This window comes from Triturus cristatus, chromosome 11 (assembly GCF_964204655.1).
Source record: "Triturus cristatus chromosome 11, aTriCri1.1, whole genome shotgun sequence".
In the NCBI taxonomy this organism is placed as follows: domain Eukaryota; kingdom Metazoa; phylum Chordata; class Amphibia; order Caudata; family Salamandridae; genus Triturus; species Triturus cristatus.
In genome coordinates, this window is record NC_140594.1 from 316,904,455 (window position 1) to 316,925,638 (window position 21,184).

The window sequence follows — 21,184 nt, forward strand, 5'->3', positions numbered from 1 at the left end:
CTATTCTTCTAGTCAGCTGCGGCTACATGAACAGATGTTAACCCTGATCAGGTAAGTGGTAACTGAATAAGGGAAAGAGGAGCCCCTCGAACCTGAGAACAGGCTATGCTCGAACTGGCAATCCTTGTGTGATCTGATGAATAGTGAGCCTGATTCCCTTTTTGTATGTTATGGTAACCATAGGATGAACTGTCGTATGAGACTGCCGTCTAGGTAGAGAGGTCTGGGTTCGTATGGGACCGCGAGGCCGCCACTCGTGATACTGTCGTATGGGCAGAGAGGTCTGGATCCGGGTGGGATCGCGAGGCCGCCACTTGTGATACTGTCGTATGGGCAGAGAGGTCTGGATCCGTATGGGATCGCGAGGCCGCCGACTGTGCTGAGACTGCCGTCTGGGTAGAGAGGTCTGGGTTCGTATGGGACCGCGAGGCCGCCACTTGTGATACTGTCGTATGGGCAGAGAGGTCTGGATCCGGGTGGGATCGCGAGGCCGCCACTTGTGATACTGTCGTATGGACAGAGAGGTCTGGATCCGTATGGGATCGCGAGGCCGCCGACTGTGCTGAGACTGTCGTCTGGGTAGAGAGGTCTGGGTTCGTATGGGACCGCGAGGCCGCCACTTGTGATACTGTCGTATGGGCAGAGAGGTCTGGATCCGTATGGGATCGCGAGGCCGCCGATTGTGCTGAGACTGCCGTCTAGGTAGAGAGGTCTGGGTTCGTATGGAACCGCGAGGCCGCCACTTGTGATACTGTCGTATGGGCAGAGAGGTCTGGATCCGTATGGGATCGCGAGGCCGCCGATTGTAAGAGGTCTTGGTATGTATAGTAGGAATCCCCTGTCCTTAGGTGATAGATATATGTGGTTGCAGGATTGTAAATAGGTTCTAGGGAGGGGGTAACGTTCTGGCTGGGTTAGTGAGGCTCTGGTGAGCAGGTTCTATCTGATCCGAAAACCCAAGCAGAACACCTGGTGAACGGGAAGCTTGTGCCATTTTATTCCTTATGGAGGGAACTGGAAGAAAGTTAGAGGCAATTATGGCTAGATAAGGTAGAAACTTCAGATCTGTGGGAGTTCGAATGAAATGTCACTCTGCTAGAAAGAAGCCCTTATTAATAGCACTTGCTAAATTAATCTAAGTGGTTCAGTTGGCAGATATTTACTACACTTAAAGTTGGGCATAAATTACCTACTTATCGGATTACAATGTTCGTCACCCAAAGAAAATAGCATAGTGGAGGCAATAGTTTTACATTTACCTAAACCTTCTCAGTACATGATGCCTACTTGCCCATGGACTAGGGATGACCAAGAACAAACTCCTGTTTCAATGAATAAAGTGCTCACAGAACTTATAGGGGAAATAAGTACTGGATGCATAGAGTATTTGTGAGTTTTGGAGACCACTCCACAAAGCAGCAGCTCATCACAAGTGACGTAAACGACCAGGGTTGTGATTGCGCTTTCAGTTTACTAGAAAGTTCAGAGTGAAAGGGAGTGCACAGCAGGATCCTCCATACAATATACATTTTCCTCAACACAGTAGTGACCTCAGAGGGGGATGGAGAGGGATTGAATAACACACCAGTCTGCAGCGTTTGGTTCACTTTTTTATTTTACTGCAATTGTAAACAGGCATAGGTATTGTATTCCATAAAATCTGAAGATTGAAGCTATACAGAATATGAGGGTCCGGTACATGCTTAGAACAGATCCTGGATACCTTGCACACAACATGAGACTCCAGGGTGGGTGGCGCGCACTGTCCGCGCGCCAGCGGTTTAGCAGCATTGAGAGCTCAGAGACACAAGGGGGGTTGGCAAGAAAGGCGCGTAGGTCTGCTTGACCTTCTGTGCCAGACTTCGGACACCACCCCTTGCAGGCCACAAGGTGGCTGAAATTCGGAAGCAATGGAATGAGAGCCATGCCACCAGTAGCAGTTATGAAGGAACACAGGCGATTCCACACACTCAACAGAAATAAGCTGACATGCTTCTCTCATTATAACGGGGCGGGGACAGGGAGGCGAGGATACAAGAAGGAGAATAGCACAGAGATGATGAGCAATAGGCTACATATACAATGGGTGGACTGTATGCACTATTTACATTTTAAGGAAACTCACATTCCAACTATGATTTCAGCAGCTCCAGTGCTCTGTAAAATGACCTTATAAATGCAGATTCCATCTTGGTTCTTCTTGCCCCAACTACAAGGCCACTCCTGCCACGACACAGACACACTCGGGTACCGGGGGTGTCTGCTCTAGCCCTTCTGCTGCTGCCAGGCAAAAGCGTGAGTAGTGGCTGTTCCTCTCGGACATCATGGAAAATACCAGTACATTAGGCTCTGCTTACTTGCACTTGCCCTATTTTCTCACATCTGTCTTTTTTCAGCTTCTCCCAACCCTATACACATGCAGCTTTACGCAGAGCAGACTACAACACGCCCAATTAAAATGCTGCATCTTATAAAAATATCTGCCATAATACTTCTTTGAATCGGGAAGCAGGCAAGCTCCTTAATGGGCTTCAAATGTGCCCATGGCAGAACTCAATGACCCATGGGAGGTCCAGCATCATATTGGTGGCATCTTCACAGCCTCTTTCCTCGTTTCGTCATAGGATATGGACAGCATTGGCCTCAAATATTCAAGGGAAACACTCCCACTGGGACATAGTACAGAAGAAAAATTCAATAAGTTGATGTTTACAAGGAGGCCATGCAACCAACATGCAGGGCTGGTGCTGTGAAGGAAGGTTGCTCTAAGCCAGGGGTCTCCAACCTTTTCTGTACTGAGAGCTACGTATGTTCAATGAAACACATTGAGAGCTACTGATATTATTAGTGCCGTATAATTTATGATTTCAATTTTCTTATGTGTATATTAATTCAACCTAGCAAATGCTTGCTAATTTAATGAGCTGGGCTGCACACAGGTGAACTACTCAGAGGTAGCTGGAAAGCTACAGTAGCTCACAAGCTACTGGTTGGAGACCCCTGCTATGCTGCGTATGACCTGGTTGGGGTCAACTATGGGTCTGCTGTCTATGAGACTTAGATGAATCTACGGTAGTTGTGACTGAGGTCCGGTGGGGTTCCAAACAAAGTTCAAACCCTTCACCCATAGGCCAGTACTGCACTGACAGTTAAAATGGATCTCACCTGCAAATCATTCTATCTCCACTTTACAGGCCGAAGGCAGCTTTGGGGAGAGCTAGATAGAGGTCAATTGGGAACACTGCCTTTTAGCAAATAAAATGCAGCAGGATGTGCGAAACAGTATTTCTCACCAGATTTCCCCTGCTGAAAACTAGTGGGGAAATAGTTAGGGGCACGTAATTTGCACACTGTGCACGGGCAAATACTACCAGGAGTTTTCACCCTAAAATGGAAGTAACTTCCTAGGAGCCCAAATTAAGAGACTAGTCAAGAGTATAGGACACAAACGTGTAATGTAAGGATTTCTTAAAATTATAAAATGTACACTAAAATTTAAATCAAACTCTGTGCAAAAATTGTTTCATGTGTGATCTTAAAAACCAGTGAGGCACACAGCTGTAGACCTCAGGCTAGTAAGCATCTTACTGGAAAATTGGTTGTTGAAGAGAACCTGATGAATGAGTACATAGTGGCATTTGGTGCTCGAGGAGCACAATACACCGTGCTGCAGCCAATCGTCTTGCACGATATTTATGGTTATCCAATTGAAGATCATGAGATATCACTCTCGGGTGACCGAATATGTGATGGGAAGAGATTGTGAATCAATTGGTGTCCTCAATTCGTATGCTCCAAAATCACTATACCAACCAAGAAGTCAAGCAGTAGGCACTTTTGTGTACCTCACCTGTGTCTAGCAGAAAACAGCCAAGACCTGGTGTCCAGGCATTATGAATTAGTCACTAATAGTGAGGGTTGACACTGATTGAGCTGGACCCTAAAGCTGTGCTTGTAACTCCTGATACCGGCTTGTTATCTGTGCCCGTTTACATTTTGAAGATATTTTTCAACTTTATACTTATTGTAGGACTCCTGAATATACGTCCAGAGCCTTGTACAATGTTAAACACTGTATTATAACAGAGTCTGGCCTTCCCCTTCTGCTTTTCCCCAAAATCTTGATCTTCCGTTTGTGTCCTTATCTCACAGATTCTGGTACTCGTTCATCATCCTTACTCACAGTTCCTGGTCCACGCATATCTTTTTTTAAATAACATTGGATCTCCCATACCATCTTTTCTCGCAGACCCTCGTCCTCACTTGCCTTTCTTTTTGTCGGTTTCTTTTTGACAAATATGTTTGGTCTCCTTTACCTTCTTTTTCTCATAGTCAATGTTTCTTGTATTCCTTTTTTTAATCTAATAGACTAGCCCGTCATTCTTTTACTTACCGACCCTCCACCTCACCTTTTCTTCCAGCTCTCTTACAGAACACGCACTCCCTTCCTTCCTTTCCATGCTTCTGACAGAGATCCAAGTCTTCCCTTGCACGTCTTTTCTCACAGTCTATGGCCCTATTTGGTAAAGATCCTGTCACTTTCCCTTCCATTATCATCCTAGATTAGGACAAGCCCTTACCTCCTTCCTCACAATTCATGACTATTGATTTTTTTCCACAGAAACTTCTTCACTAGTATCATGTTCTCAGACCGTGGCCCTCACAATAACTTCCATTTTCTCATAGTTGTTAACCCCCACTTTCTTCACAGACCCTAGCTTTTATCTATCTTCCTTTTCTCATAGACCTCAGTCCCCCTTTCTATCTATTCCATATATATAGTTTAGTCAGTGTTAGTTCCTATTTTAAATCCCTAACTCTCTTTCCTCTAAAACGGCAAATTCTCAAAAGCTTCTCACACATCTGATCTACCATCTCAATTTATTCTAGTGATTTGGGCCTATTCCATGGCCCCAGTCCCTGCCATTTATTTTTATTCCTTTCCAGGCACAAAAGGCACCCCTTTACACCAATGAAACACCAATAAAACCACTTTCCATCTGTCACCACTGAAACAGAGTGGTGGGAACAGCAAACCATGCAATTTGAGTTACTGTAATTTGTTTTTTAACCAGTGGAGAGAGCCGAGGAAATTGCTATAAGTATTCGGACTGCCCTCAAGTTGCAATATTGATCATTCTGCTTATTTAAGTATTGTTAACCCAATAATAGAGCACAGTAAACAAAAGGATGTCATCCCAAGTTCGACCATGCGTAAGAAAACCCACAGAAGGCAGACCTTCCTCTGGTTACATTGTAGTGCAGAATTACAGGATCTTGACCTGGAAACGTCAGACCACTGATTATTAAGATAGAGAAGAAATTGAGAGTTGTAGCAAATACAGGAAGAGACATCGCTTTCAACCACAAATTGGTTCTCGTGGCAGAGCCATTGCAGCACTTCCCATTACAGGTTTCATTCCTAGATAGGGAGCACTGCCTGAAATCCCTTGCCACCTCCACCCCCAGCTGATACTCTCCAACATCTGTATTTCATTACACCACCTGTATGAGGGGCACACTGGCCTTTGCATTCTGTGCCCCTCAGCTGACACAAGTCAAACAATGAGGGAAAAACAAGTCTAATGATGGTTCAGAAGGTCCGGATCCATGTCACATTTCTAATTATCCTGAAAATGTTGCAAGTGGGTCCCATTTAAATTCATTTTATTCAAATGTATTTCATGTAACTACCCTGAAAACGTGATATTGCTCCACTAGTCCTGGACCTCTGGTACACACCTGCTATTTGAAAGGCACCAGTCATCATTTGTCCTTCTGTACACTATCCTGTAGCTTACAAGCCGCACATCACTCCCTTTTTACAATAGGTCTGCTTCTTGGCTGAGAAATGCGAGATCACGTCTCCTTTCATGGTCCATATCCCAGAGGCACCAGATATCCCCCCTCTCTTGTTCTACTTCCTTGCTAACATCTCTGTCAGTCAATCAATCAATCAATCAATCAATCAATCAATATATCTTAGTCCCTTTTCCAACTCTACCGCTCACAGACGCCTGCTATCCCTTCTTTCATTTCAACATAGCAGCTGTAAACAGACATCACTCTGCGTTATGGGTGGATCCCATGATGATGACGTGGAAAGAGGCACAGTAACAACTCTTTGTCCAACTACAGGTATACACAGAATTGTAGTGTCCTCAAACAAATTCACAAAGGCTTGAAAAGAAGAGCCCCTGGACGTGACGGGTCCAAATATAACCCTTGTCTTTCCAGAGAGAACACAGACCCCAGATAAAGCTCCGCTCCAACACGACATGCAGCAGAACAGTCAAGCCCTTTTGGTTGAACTGGGCTCTTACATGAACCAATTTCCAAGCGCGAGGTCTTCTTTATGCCTTCTGGGCTGAGTCTTCATGGTGAAAGCCTTTGGCAATGCACAAGCACATGCACAATCAGAAAAGGATGTCTCAGCAAGAAAGTAAAATGAAATCCAGTGTGGAGGTCTCGAAGTCTGTGAGTCAGGAGGGTCTCGTGCGATGAAGGATGACCAATCACACTTCAGTCCCTGGGGCTCAGCAATGAAGCCTTGCCACATTGCGTAGTGGTCACCATGTGTCCTTCCTACACACAAATATAGACTTCTGCATGTTGATTGAATACAACAAATGTTTGAGCAAAGCCATATCAAGTTTTCAAGCAGCAAAATGAGTGCATCTTCCACCCCATACCCCTCACCTGCCCTCAGCCCCTCGCAAACAAATAAAAAATGTCAAAGGAATATATATCTCGCCACTGGACAAGGACAAGACAGGGCATAAGAGAGAACGACTTTCTTGATGTCCCGTAGAAAAGATTTGTCTGCGTCCGTAGAGATACAAAACCCCTCTTCTGGAATGGTTGCGAGTGTATGTGAGTGCACCAGCATGGCATCGAAGAGAAGGCGACACACTGCAGTTATGAACGGAAAACCCTGCAAGAGAGAGTAGGACAACACAAAGGAGTTTGTAAGCACAGATGTAGCAAAAAATCTGGAGAGGAAAAATAATTGTTTAGTGAAGATTAAGGAATGACCCCTAGGGTCCAGCCTTACTGTAAGATTGACAACTACCCACTTTATGAGCCAAAACTGAAAGAGAAGTACTTTACTTTAGGACTGTGAGGGAAGTGCAATGGAGGATTGTGTGGGACTCTACTGGAGTGAGTTGAAGAGATGATCCAGATTATGAATGAATGTCAAGCCACTGGAAGTCATGAGTGACGGTGATGAGGAAGAAGCAAACTCTATTGGAGTTTAGGATTTGATGCAGATTATGAATGAGAGAGACTCTACTAGAGTAGATGAGCCAGTGCTGATTGTTAATATGTGACAACATTTGAAATGTAGTAGTAGTCGAGTGCTGATTATGAACAGGTGAGACTCTGTTGGGGTTTATGAGGAAATGGTGATTTTGTGCCACTACTACTGTAAATTGATGCACTTTATTATTGTTTTATTATGATGGTCATTGTAATAATCGCATATTAGCACTTTACAGTACATTGAAACACTTTATTATTGCTTTGATATGATGGTTGCTGCAGTAACTGCACATTAGCACCTTGAAATGTAATTTGTGCATGAAATTTACATTAGAAACCTTTTTGTTTCAGGTAATTTAGCATTTTAGCTATAATGCTTCGAATTACAACATGTGTAACGTTTTCCAGATGAAAATAATGGTTATTCGTTAGAATATCTTTCCATTATGTATAAGGAAATAGCATGCTGTGCACGCAGTCTCCTTTAAAATATAAAATGTGCAATATTATTCTGTAATTATTGATGTTATGTGATTGGGTTTTATTATATTGATAAGTTTTAAAATTGTATGTATAGGACTGTTTCTTATTTTATGTGATGGGAAGATGTTTTGCTCGTAATTCATTTTTAATGATTAATCTAGTTTTTAAGATTGAGATGTGAAGTTGTTGTGATTGCAATGATTTTAAGTAATCAAGCAATAAAGATTACTTGAGTAAATGGTGATCATGTAAAACTTAAACTCATTAGGGTTTGAGACTTGAGATGTATAGAGCTTCTATGCTTCAGTATCTATGTATATATTGAATTTGTAAAGTGCAAAGGTTGATGTAGCACAATGACTGCTGCATAAAAAGGACAGGTTATAATAGGGCCATGTATGGCAGGAGTGAGTGTGTAAGGTAGATATTAGGGGCAGTTGGAGGCGGTCAGTTGAGCAGAGATTAGGAGGAGGTGAGACAATGAGGACTTGGTCCTGCAACAAGCACAGGGGTGCTGGGAGAAAAAGTAGTTTGGGAGGGAGGAGTGGACAGTTGGTTGGAACAGACCAGGAGGATGGGGCAGGGGCGGAGAGGGTGAAAAGGGAGAGAGGAACAGGGAAGAGTGGATGTTAACTTAGGGAGGAGGAGCTGATATAATGTGATCATCTTAAGGAGACCCACTGCGGATGCACCTGCATTGAAGTGTGGTGTTTCTTGAAGAAGAAGGTTTTGAGTCCTTTCCTCAAGAAATGGAGGGATGTGAATCGGATGGTGTTCTAAGACATCAGGCAGTACCAAAAGAAGTCCTGGCATCTGTTCTTCTTTTTCGTACTCCTCCTGGTGTTAATTCTGTTAATGATGGTATTGTTGGCCTTGGCTATGCCTCTGTAGGCAATGCAGCAGGTTTTAAAGATTATGTGGGTCAGCGGTCGAAGCTAGTGGAGATAATTTAGTAAACAGTTGACATTGATGACCTTCCTTGGGCCCTTGATGAGGCATGCAGAAGCATAGAAAATTCTCATCAAGAAGTCAGCTGTAGCTCATAAAAACCGACCAGTAGTGTGTTGCCTAACTTGTGACATGACCAAGGATTGGACAGCCTTTCACAAAACAACATCAAGAAGGATTGGTATTTCTTTGTGAGCCAGGTCAGTTGATCGCAATCAGTCCTGGTCTTGTTTGTGATGCATCTCATGAATGTGCCTTGCATCAAAGGTAGTGTGCTGATGAATGTTTTGTTTCCTTGTACATACTAGAGTGCGGTTTTAGAGTTGCCTGGCGCCCAAGTGCTCTAGTAGCGCCATATTGCAATGTCTTTCATTTTAGCTTGAATTACTTTACCAGTTGTGGCTGACTGCAGGGGAGCCTGTGGTAGTCCACAAGGGGTTGCTGGACCCCGTTTAGATTTTAATTTCACCTTGCACTGTTTTAGGTTGAGCTCATAGTGCCGTGTCACCATGCCCCCAGACATTCCCCCTCCACTGATGCCAAACTAAAAATGCATCCGCTCAATGCTTCCACGCTGCCTTGCACCGAAGGTAGTGTGCTGATTAATGTTTTGTTTCCTTGTGTGCCCTAGAGTGTGGTTTTGGAGTTGCTTGGCTCCAGAGCACTCTAACAGTGCCATAATGCTTGGGCTTTCGAGTCCATCTCATTTTGCTTGTTTTATGAATGCCAGTTAGAAACCTTTTATTTTAGTTTGAATTACATGACCAGTAGTGGCTGCCTGCAAGGGAGCCTGCAGTAGTCCACCAGTAGTTGTTCAACCCCATTTAGATTTTAATTTCTCCTTGCACTGTTTTAGGTTGCACTCATAGCGCTGTGTCACCACGCCACCAGAAAAAACCCTCCTTTGATGCCAAACTACAAATTTATCGACATAGCGCTTGTGTGCGCAGCAGGCGTGCCAAAGGCAAGCCCATCTTTGCCTGTCCGTGGCCAGACCATGACCAGCACCAGCCCCCCTGCTGGTTTCACCTCAGAAACCATTACCAAGCTGACATACTCAAGGGAAAAACTCTTCAAACATTTGCTAAGAATCCTTCTTGTGCTACTCTCCACCGTAGGCAGATCTAGGCAATACTAAATGTTGCTCCTGTAAATTGACACTTAGCAATTTTAAAATCACTTATGTCTTTTCTATGGACTCAATGAACACAAAGGAACCAATAAATACAAAGCACTCTAATAAATGCTAGAACCCTGATGAAAAAACAAGGTAGTATTTAATGATTTTATTGATTCTAACAAACTAGACGTAGATTTTATTACAAACATGGGCGGCTCCGTCAGTAGGCTCAGACCTTGCAGCTACTCTACCCATGGGCTACTCCATTTATAGTTTAGATCATCCTAATAAAAGAGGTGAAGGTATTGCTAACAACTATCTCACTATCACCTTTTCTCCCTTTCCTTACAACGCAGACTATGAAAGCATTGTCCTTCAAAATCAGACTCAATCCCAAAAATACATTCAGGGTCCTCCTTATCTATAGACCACCAAATCCTAGATCCCTATTTGACCAAAATACATAGTCTTGGTCGAGAATTGAGATTTTACCCCTCAAACTATACCTTACTTGATGATTTTAATTTTCACCAAGAGAACCAGAATTACTATAAGATTCCATGGCCAGCCTGGGATTAAATCAGATGGTTGGTGACCCCACTCATGGCAGGACACACCCTAGAAGGGAATCTTACTGACAACCCCCTACTAAAATTTCAAAAGATCTTACCACTTCCATGGTCTGATCACTCAGCTGTAATGTTTGACATTATATCCACTGAAAAAAGCCTCTCTTAACACTACCGGACTTAACCAAATGTATAAGGCTATGGCACAAATTAGACTCTACAAGTCAAAAATCTATCCTTGCCAACAGTAAACCGACTCATGCTGAAAATCTAGACCCAATAGTTGCTAATTACCATTCCTGGCTAGATGATGCTGTTAATCAACTAGTCCCCAAGATTAAATCAACAATGCACATATTAACACCCTTGAAACCTTGAAACTCAAACAAGCTTAAAACTCAAAACAAAATTGTGTCATAGATTAGAACGGTGATGGAGACAGCACTATAATACTGAGGACAAAGAGCTGTACAGAAAATCCCTAAATGATTATAAAATCATGATTTTTTAAAGAAAAATCATCCTTCACCCAAAAAATTTAAACCACCAATTGATTCTACAAAAGAAGTCTTCAAAACAGTAAAATCGCTCTCTAACATTTCAGAGAGTAATAAAACCAATTCCAGTCAGACCTTTTGTAATACACTAGCCTCCTTTTTCCAAACCAAAGTAGAGGACTTTTTCTCAGCTTTCACATTGAAACATACAGCAACATCTATACATCCAGCAAGAGCAGTATTGGCTCTACCCGGCCACTGTGTTATTTCCGTAGTATAAGTACAATCAACAGCAGCCCAGCCAACGCGTTTCGTCCCTAACAGGGACATCAAGGTTTGCAGAAGATACATCTTCCTTCACCAACTCAGAATTTTTTACTTATTTTTCCCCTGCTTACAACTGATCCGGTAATCAAATTGACGAAATCTATGAAATCTGGCTCTCCTGACGACTCATTCCCTCCCAAAATTCTTCAACAAGTAGCCGATCTAAGAAATATCTTTAACTATATGTTTCATACAGGGTATTTTCCAAAAGTTTGGAAGAGAGCTTTTATCCTAACTCTGATGGGAAAAAAACACTAATCTCCCATTAACTGACCTGGCTGCTATTTCCAGCTAAGATCGTAGACAAGGCCATGAACCAACAGCCTACAGCATTTTTTGATGCAAATTGTCTTCTAGACGAGACTCAATTCGGCTTTACACAGTACAGAGCCAGCATTAATTGCTATATTGGAGAACGTTATAGCTCGTATTGATAGAGGAGAAAATGCTGCCCTAATCCTGTTAGATCTCTCTGCAGCATTTGACACGGTCAATCATAAAATCTTAATTGGCCGCCTTCACTCATTGAGAATTAGAGGTTTAACTATTGCACTCTTAACATCCTTCCTGTCCGAACAAGAGCAATGCATAGCAATAGATGATTTTGTATCACATTGTTTTACCCTTTTATGTGGTGTCCCACAGGGTGCTTCTTTAAGCCCCATTCTTTTTAATTTATTTATATATATCGCCGCTGACCAAACTCATGAAATCATTTGGGTTCTCAGTTACATACTATGCCGATGACACCCGAATGGTGGTCTTGGCCTCAGGCAACCCAGATCACATGGACCCCAATTTCCATAATTGTATGAAAAAGATTGGGGACTGGATGAATAGCAATGCTTGAAACTTAATTCAAAAAAGACCAACATTCTCCTATTTGTAAATAACACATCCTTTTGGTCTCATAGCTGGTGTCCACCTGAGAAGGGTGCCTTGTCAAAACCAGCCGAAAAGTAAGAAATCTGGCCGTCATCTTTGACAATAAATTAACCTTCAACACCCAGAACAATCAAATTGCCTCTTCTGCTTTTTACATCTAAAAAATAATCAGGAAAATGCTCCTTTTCATACCTACCAACCTTCTAAAGACAGTTATCGCACTATTCCTATCCAAACTGGACTGTTGCAATGCATTATACCTTAACATGCAACAAAAGCTGTTGACTAAACTACAAACACAGCAAAATGCGGCAGTACGTCTTGTGTTTGGACTTCCTTTATATTATTTAGCAATCTTTGCACTGAACAAGCGTACAGATAAAAAGAAAAATACCTTTAAGGCTTTATGCATTGCCTTTAAGACACTGCACAATATGGGGCCAGATGATCTAATTAATAATTTCTCTTGGTCCATTACCACTAGACTCTTATGCTCCTTGGATGCAAAAAATGTTGTAGTTCCAAAATCCAGGAAATCTCACTGGGAATGGGAAAGGTTTGTTGTTGGGACAGCTAGGCTGTGGAATTCTCTCCCTCTTAAGCTGAAAAAAACTGACCAACCTCCTACATTTTAGGAAAGTCGTTAAAACATGGCTTTTTGATCAATAACTCACTTTTTCTAACTATGCTAGAGTTATCCGGAAACAATCACAGTCCAAACTAATTACCTCCAACAAGCCAGCGCTGAGACACCCTCGGGTAAATGAGAGCATTCTAAAATAACATAACATAACAATGGGAGGTTGACATCTTTGTGGAAACATAGTGACTCAGCACAGTCATCAAGTTGGGCATGAAGACATCCAGCTTGGAGTTGCTTCCTGGCATTTGCTCCGAGAAAGAATTCAGTCTTGGTCAGGTTCAGTTTGAAATGAGCTTTGAACAAACTAGTTTGAATAGTTGTGAGACGGGTCTTCAGCCAAGTGAGGTCACTTAATGGAGGATGGTAGTGCCAGCTAGAATCTCAGAGGGATTCCATGTACGTGGTGAAGTGCACCGGTGAGAGGGTGAAGAGCTACATGGTGACTCAAATTCACAGGGATTTGCTCTGATTTTGACGTGGTCATCTGTACCACTTGAGTTCTGTTCTTAAGATATGGCTCAAACCACTATTGAACACTGTCCCTGATGCCCGCTTGGTGAGCTAGGGTGTTGAGCTGTTAATCGGTGCTGTTGAAGGCTGCTCTGAGGTCTTGCAGGATGATGAAACGGGATCACCAGTATTTTGTTACCTGAAGGGTGGCAGCAACCACTTCATCGTCGTTGTCGCTGTTGCACATAGGGGTCTGAAACTGGGCTGGGGTTCCTTCAGGAAGGGGTTGATCTTAATATTCACATGAAAATGGTTAAACATGAGTTTTTGGGATTATATTGTCTAGAAGTGGAAGGTGAGTGATTTGGTGGCAATCGGCTGGGTTAACTGGGTCCAGATTATGCTTCTTGATCAAAGGCACATTGTATCCAGCGTTGAGCGCATCCTAGAGTGAGCGAGCTGCAGGGCTGCTTTCATGATGATCAGCAACGGGGTTGGGGCCTCGCCTGCGATCTCATTTAAAATGTGTTCTAGATGATGTTATCTCTGTAGGAGGCTGCTTTCAGGCAGTGGAGTAGTTTGGGCAGGTTGTAGGTCAAAAGTGAACCAGAAAGGTTTGTTGAAGGTGCAATGGATTTAGTGATGTTAATGGTCAGTGTGATGATCATGAGATAGGGGAAGGGCAGAACAGTCTAATAAAAAGGTATTGGGTAAGTGTTGGAAGCACTCAGTAAAGTTCCTTTGCACTTTAATTGCCAGTGTTGATTTTGTAAGTGTGTGAGTCAAATAGAGTTTATAGGAGTCAATTATAAATGAACCACAATTACGGGGCATCTGATAGGTGTGGCGCAGTTAAGTGAGATGCCATGATATTGTATGAGGCAGTGCAAAAAACCCTACCTTCATACTGAACCAGTGTGGATTATGACCGAGTCAAACTCAATTGGTGTTTAGGAGTCCAAATTATTTATGAATGAATGAGTTTTCATTGAAGTTAGAGGCCATCCACAGGGGGGAGGTATAACTGCTGTGGGGAATGTGTGAAACTCCACTGGGATTGCAGCCACTTTTGGGTATGAATGAGAAAAGCACCTATTGTAAATATGGGGGCAGTGATGTGCAAAACTATTGGAGTTTTGAGTGAATCTGACCTATAAATGTATGAGAATCTATGGGTTTAAGAGATCAGTTCCATTGAGATCATCGTGAACACTTTGCATGGTGCAATTAAGTGCTAGGTGGTGGATGACCCCTTCAAATTCAATGAGGCCAGCGCTTTGAGAGATAGACAATATTCCATTGGAATTTATGAGGATAGTGACGTAGCAATGATTGAGATTTCATTTTAGGATATCAGGAAAGTTCTTTGGGACCTGAGGAAAGTCATTTGGTGTTGATGAGCTGGGAGTTGAGGATTACATTGGATGTTGGGAGCTCAGTGACATGATACTAAACATTACATGAGGGGATGTCAAGAAATTCTATGGGGTTGGTGGAGACTCCTTTTATTGAGCTATTGTTTACAAGGACTCTATATATTGCTATAAGACAGTGTTGGTGATAGTGACTGAAATCCATCCAGTAATTTAGGCCAATCATGTGAGGATCGTGTGAGACTCGAGTCAGTGTTTAAACAACAATATTCTAGCAAGTTAGGGCACGCCACTCAGTGTTTAAAGACCAGAGTTCTTGCAATTGAATGGGAGTGTTCACTTAGGGGCCTCTTCATCACCTCAAATCTCTTTGCTCCTCCCATCCCATGCATGTGCTTACCTCAGCAACTGGGTCGCAAGGACCTTACCCCCAATACCAGCACTTACTCGTCACTGTCCTTCTTACTCTCCTCGATGTGTGCGATAGACTCTGACCTCAGGCGGTTCGTCACTTCGTATGTCCGCAGGGTCACACCGAAGATATCCTCATGGTATCTGTTGTCATCCTGCAATCAACAAAAGTGCAAACAGGGCAGAGTCAGCACAGGTCTCAAATAACAAAGAATGATGACTGATGCACACAAGCGTGCTCCAGTCAAGCGTGCTTTACTGCGTCAATCATGGAGTACTAAACCTTTAAGTGAAAGCCTGTGAATGTTACCTAGGAGGAAGATAATACAACTGGTCAAGCTCTGCTTTCACGGCAGATTGATGAAACCTGGGTAAAGTATGTGAATTATACTGTGAATGTATAGAGTCTTTTCAGCACCAGGACACACTTTCTGAGTAGCTGTGCGCTCTATAAATGCTCTTTCATTCATTCATTCACTGTGTGTCTTGATAGGTTGGGGTATAACTGGCGAGGTGTCTTTCACCCAAAGGTGTTTTCCTGGCCAAGGGGATGCATAGTCCGCTGCAGTTACCAATAGGCAGCCTGTGCTCCTTCGATCCCTCGCTTCTCTGCAGCTATCATGCTGGGCCATGACTCATCGGAATTGGAGACAAGCAGTGGCGTAACAAAGGCCCCCTCTACAGCTCCCCGCAGGGTGAGCTCCAGGGGGCCCCCTCAGCACAGTACTTTGGCCTGAGTGCTCCTGAGTGAGACCAGAGGGGTGGCCCTCCATGTACTTTGCAGGGGAGCCCCTCCACTTTCGTTTCAGCCCTGGAGACAAGGTGAACCATGAGGCTTCAACAACTTAAATCGGACTTTGCAACCACAATAAAGGAGATCAGTTTGGTGAGGCGTTTGCTTCTCACCCATCCACAGTGATAGAGGCTTGGCAGGGTACCAGAATATTGTGGCCTAAACATTACCAGACAAGAATAACACCTACTTGGAGTGAATAAGAGAACATCTACACCCCATGGAGTGATATTTTTGTAAAGTATATTTAGGCTACGATTTTTATATCAGACAACATTTTTGTTTTTAATATGCAGACATAAAATCCGCAAATTGTCAGGTTGAGGTCAGAGAAAATGACAAGCATTACATATGTGCCTGCATCATCTTGCTACTATCTGCTCCATATTCTAAGTGGATGGGGAGATGAGCAGCCTAATCATTCAAGGCTGATACTAGGCCAAGCAGCAACTGGTCACCCCCTGTTGCTGATGCTTGGGGAGACACATAAAAACAAAATAGAGAGGCTGCCATTGAAGCGGAGACCAGCGTGAGTGACACCATGCAGTGGCGGCTGGTGCATTATGGGAGTGGTAAGCCCAACACCACAATCCATCACTCTGCCTCTGGCCCTGCCAAACCCCGGGGTAGACATTTACTTCACACACTAGCAGAAATGCATATATACAAACAGTTTCAGGGACGCACGCAGATACATTCATACAAACATACACATGCAATCCCCAGCACTCAGAGAAACCAAAACACTTGGACTTAAATGCAAAAAGACGTACCTGGGGCAGGCCCAGGCTTTCCGACACTCCCATCTCTTTGCAGCAGCCGGAGACAGACCTATGATCTTCCACCCAATCGGAAGCTGGAATAGGGTTGATGGTACTGAGATAGACCTTTTTCTCTATTCCATATTCTGGTTGGGCAAGAGGGTTTAAGATTGACAATCCCGAAGATCCATTATCTGACATATGGAACTGTGTGACGCTAGTGCAGCATATCAGATATGTTTTATGTATGTGTTTGGCTGGGTTGTAACAGATTCCACCTGACACATGCGCAAAACAGGTAGTGGAGCCCTCTTCTGCTGGCAACCTAACCTTACAGCACTTACATGCGAACAAACTATCTGTGAGATCGTTTGTTTTCATATAAAAGCTGTAATATACCAGCAGTAGTGGCAGAGGGTCAATGCCCTGGCGCCCCCTTGGGGCAGTGGCTGCTGACACCATGACTGGATCAGGGGACAATGGAAAATGAAGGCACTAAAGTTCCACCATGGAACAAGTTCTGTTGCCACAGGTGTAAAAAGATGAATCGTTTGCTCTGAAGGAGCAGAGTTGCAGATTCATAACCATCCCAGTCTTCCGTTCAGTGACGATTCAGAGAATGTCCAGTTGCTGTCAGATTAAACTACAAATATGCACCAGGTGCCAAAAGAGTGACGATGGATTCGCTTTATTGATATCCATATTTTTTTTCTGATGAAAAATACAGTTGAAAGTAGCCACGGTCCTCAGTTAGGGTTGGCGGTATTGAAGAAAACACACTTGTTGACACAGGTACATCAGGGGTTATATTGATCAGAGTATAATTCATCAGACATCGATTCAGTGTGAGGAGCGGAGCAGAAGATGTGAGCAGGTGAGCCTCTGTTTGCAGCAGTCCACGGCATGGACTGTAATCCTGGGCGTAGTTTGCTTAGTAGCGCTACGCGTAGCTACGCGAAGTGCACTTCGCACGCTACGCGAACTGTGTAGTGCGGTAGGGAAATGCTGTTCGCACTGATTGCACAGTGCCGGATGCTTGTCTGCACTGTGCAAACATTGCAAACGGCATCTTGCACAGTGCAAGCGGTCGTTTTCTGCCGCTCGAGTAGATTTGCACTTGAGCGGTGCTTTCTCAACACGAAATGGTAGTTTCTCATCGTGAGCGCATTGAGAATCTCGCCGGAAGGTTTATTTTCCACGCTCGCAATCGGCAACTTGATGTTACAGATCGCGAACGAGGAAAAAGTCTCGCCGGGATGTTGATTTTGCCCGCGCAGTCGCCAACTTGACGTTCAGGACTGCGAGCAAGCAAAAAATGCCCGCTACGCTACGCGTTTTTGCACTGTGCTACATGCAATTCGCGTAGTGCGTAGTAGCGCAAACTACGCACGCTCCGCGAGCGTAGCGTAGTACTACGCCCAGGGTTAGGACCACAGTCAGCTGAGGTCGGCTGTGGCTGTAGTCATTGCCGCAGTCACTGCCGCAATCTGCTTGGCAGTTTAGGACAGTGGCTGGCAACGAGAATCCTACGGCGGAGGGAGGTGTACCCCACAAGCTCTTTTCCTCTGCTGGGTTGTTGCTCTTTCTTCCCCCACCCTGTGAGCAGAAGGAGGGAGGCAGAAGATAGACAGCAGTGTCAGCAGTGACGTAAGGTGGAGTTGGAAAGCTGGGCACCATGACTTTGCGCTTCAGCGGCCAGTACCAGTGGGAGTACCAGCATGCAGGTAGAGGCTTAGGCTGCAGGCCTTTTAACTGGCGTGGAGATGGCTGGCATTAGGCTGGTGCAGCTTGTGCTTCCTGGAGGGGAGCCTGCTTTGCTACACATATATTCTTTTTCTGCCAATTGCTTTCGCTCATCATCTGGATGTCTGGTCCTGTTTTATGTCTGCCATCTGCTATTTGCTATTTGCTCACACCCTTTCACTGCTATCACTGCTATTGCTGCTAGTTGTACATAGCTCCATCTGAAAAGTGTCCACAGATCCACCGAAGTGGCTCAGCTGAATTGTGTGAGGCTCTTTTTCAGTGGTGCAGCTGATGCAGGTTCAGATAGTGCTTTTATTGGTGCGGATGAGTGTTTCCCGAGCTTTTGACCAGTGTGTGAGTGCAGACTTTCGGCCTGTTTATCTGTCAGCAAGTTTATATGCATAGGCTCTGAAGGAGGGTTGAGTGATAATACGATGACATTGAAGAAATTGGGCTGAGGGTGAGTAATTTCCTCCTCCCAAAGCCCAAATCAAAAAGTAAGGACATGTATTAGTGGCCCTGAAGCTCTCAGCGTCACATTTCATCCTGTTATTACTGGTTTCTTCCGGAAAAGGCCTTAAGTTGCCTCTGAGGCAGTGACGGCAGCTTTGAGCTTCTGTCCCACTGTCCCGCCACTCTTGGCTATGTCCTCTTCCCTGGCCCATGGATGGCCAAAGGTAGTCAGTGTTAACAGGGCGACTTTGGAGGCAGATGGTGCGCAGGAGTGACCGGTTCTTCCGCCACCAACTGTTTCTCCAGTGACTTTTGTGGAGTCGCCCGTAGTTGCCCAGTCAACTTCCTCTAACCCCTTTATACAAGATTGTTGTTCCTTAAGCTTACCTCTGGAGGGTGTCCATTGTGGGGGGTTATGTGCAACCTTAGAAGTTTCTTTGAGAAGTAAAACCTGAGATGAAGTTGCTACAGTGATCAGCAAAGAGGCGGTGATTGGCGAAGATTTTACTCTCCCGGACATTGACAATGATTTGCATATGGAGGATAGGGGTGCATCCCCCACTTGGGGTTCCTCCCTGAAAGTATCAGATGACGGGGGTCTTTCTAATCCAATTCCCCCGCCTTGCTCTCTGCGCCCATCCTTACCGCCACTGTATTGTAGTTCTTCTCCTTTGGGGGTTCCTTTTCTGAATTAGACCATGACAAGCTGTGCTAAGTTCTGATCACGTATTGGAAATGATGTCTGCAATTTTGTTCGAAGTGCAGAATGTAAACAAGTCTGGCCTTTTCAAGTCAAAGTCAGCTATAAATTCCTTTTACGATAATATTATGAAACAAAAGTCTAAAATGGTTGTGCCCTTGGGAGGGCTAAAAAATGCTTCTGTTCAAGCTGGCATTCCATTGTGTTATATGGGATCCTCCCAAAATTATTCCAACTTTGTAAATGAAGAGCTATTTTTAAGTATGTTGTTTGCAGACCTGGGTAAGTGTTCCTCCTTGGGTAAAGCTAAGATAGAGGTCTTTGCAATGTTCAAAAAGGGGTCAAGAAAAGGCTCTAAAAAAGCTGGGAAAGTAAATGAATCAGCATTCCAGCTAGTTGTGGGGCCGGAAGGGGAGTCGGAAATTGCTAGTATATCAACTGCACAGTATGATATGGTGCCCGAATCAAGTGGTACGCTAAGTAGGGTTCTGATGGAGGGTAAGGCAGAGTGTTCTGTAAAGAGTCAGAAGGGTGCCTCAACTGTGCTGATCATGCAGAATTGCTCATATAATGATCCTGTTGGGGTTGAGGCAAGAACCGGAGCTGTGCCGGTTATTTCCATTCCTCCCTCTCTCCCCCTTTCGAGGGCCTTGGTTCCAATATCTAATGCTCTGCTTGAGCCTCCTGGAGTGGGAGGGGTAATGGGAAGTGGGTTTACTCTTCCCCTGCCAGAGTTAGGTCCTATTGATGTCAGTAATATGGTTAGGTGGTCTCGAGGGGAAAATCCCCATATAGGAGGGACAAACTAGGGGTATCAGGTGTCTTATCCACCTAGTATGAGTAATGCTGATCAGCGCACCACAGTAGCGCTCGTCTCACACCCTCATCCCCTGCTTAGCTATGAGGCAAAAACCTTTTGTCTGAGGGTTGAGAAATCTTTATGGATTCCACTGCTAGGCCCCTCACAAAGGACCTGTGTGGAATAGAGCGCTATATCATCTGTTTTGGATTTTATCCTGTAATTTGATAACGAGTCACCCTGGTAACTAGAAGCTCTATCCTAAAGTCCTTCATGGAGATTGATGCTTTAAAGTTGGTAAAAAGCGGTGACACTACTAATGTGATTATTCATTCATGTGGTCTGTCCCATTCCAGAGTCACCTTTGACTCTCTGGTTATCGCAAATTTGGTCGTCCAGAATTGTGAGTATTTCCTACAGCAAGGGATTGATGTAGTTCCTGTTGTCGAGTTTCGGGAATCCCCTACCCAACAATCAAATAGACAAAGTATTTTAATCAATGATGATTGATGCAGTGGGGCCTGTTCCCAATTTCATTCAGAGGAATCCCAAAGATATAGTTATTTCACTAGAGCAAGGGGGTCTAGTAATTAATGTGGTGAAAGGTCCTGTAACCCATCCCCTGGCTACTGACTTGGAAGACGATCTTTCTCAGTGGAGCTTGGTGGCAGGTGCGTTGAATAACATCCGCCCTTTACCCAGGATAAATGAACCTTTGAGGTCGATTGGGGTGCTTTTTCTGTCATGGAATATGTCCAGATTGGGACAAGCTGAAGAAAATGTAAATCATCTGAAATCTTTTAATCCCTTAATCATGTGGCTCCAAAAAACCTGGTCATGTACAGACTTTAATTGCAGTGGTTAATTTGTATTCTCTTTTAACACAAGGAGCTCTGAAAGGGGTAACCCTAGTGGGGGGAGGGGGAGGTTGGCAATCTTGCTCAAGAACACAGTTAACTGGAA

General features: G+C 44.1%; 1 protein-coding gene across 4 annotated transcripts in view; it reads right to left on the bottom strand.

The window, feature by feature from the left end:
* Nucleotides 1-1,597: 1,597 nt before the first annotated feature.
* The window catches only part of NOS1 (nitric oxide synthase 1), a 1,315,983-nt gene continuing 1,296,396 nt past the window's right edge, over nucleotides 1,598-21,184 (bottom strand). For 3 of the 4 annotated variants that reach the window (XM_085636289.1, XM_085636287.1, XM_085636288.1), the window contains 2 exons: nucleotides 15,006-15,124; nucleotides 1,598-6,934 (listed from right to left, as the gene is read on the bottom strand). In XM_085636289.1, coding sequence (XP_085492415.1) covers nucleotides 6,919-6,934; nucleotides 15,006-15,124 — 135 coding nt within the window. In that variant the 3' untranslated portion in view covers nucleotides 1,598-6,918. Of the gene's footprint in view, nucleotides 6,935-15,001; nucleotides 15,125-21,184 lie in introns of those variants that run through there. The other variant, XM_085636290.1, reaches the window with a different exon arrangement.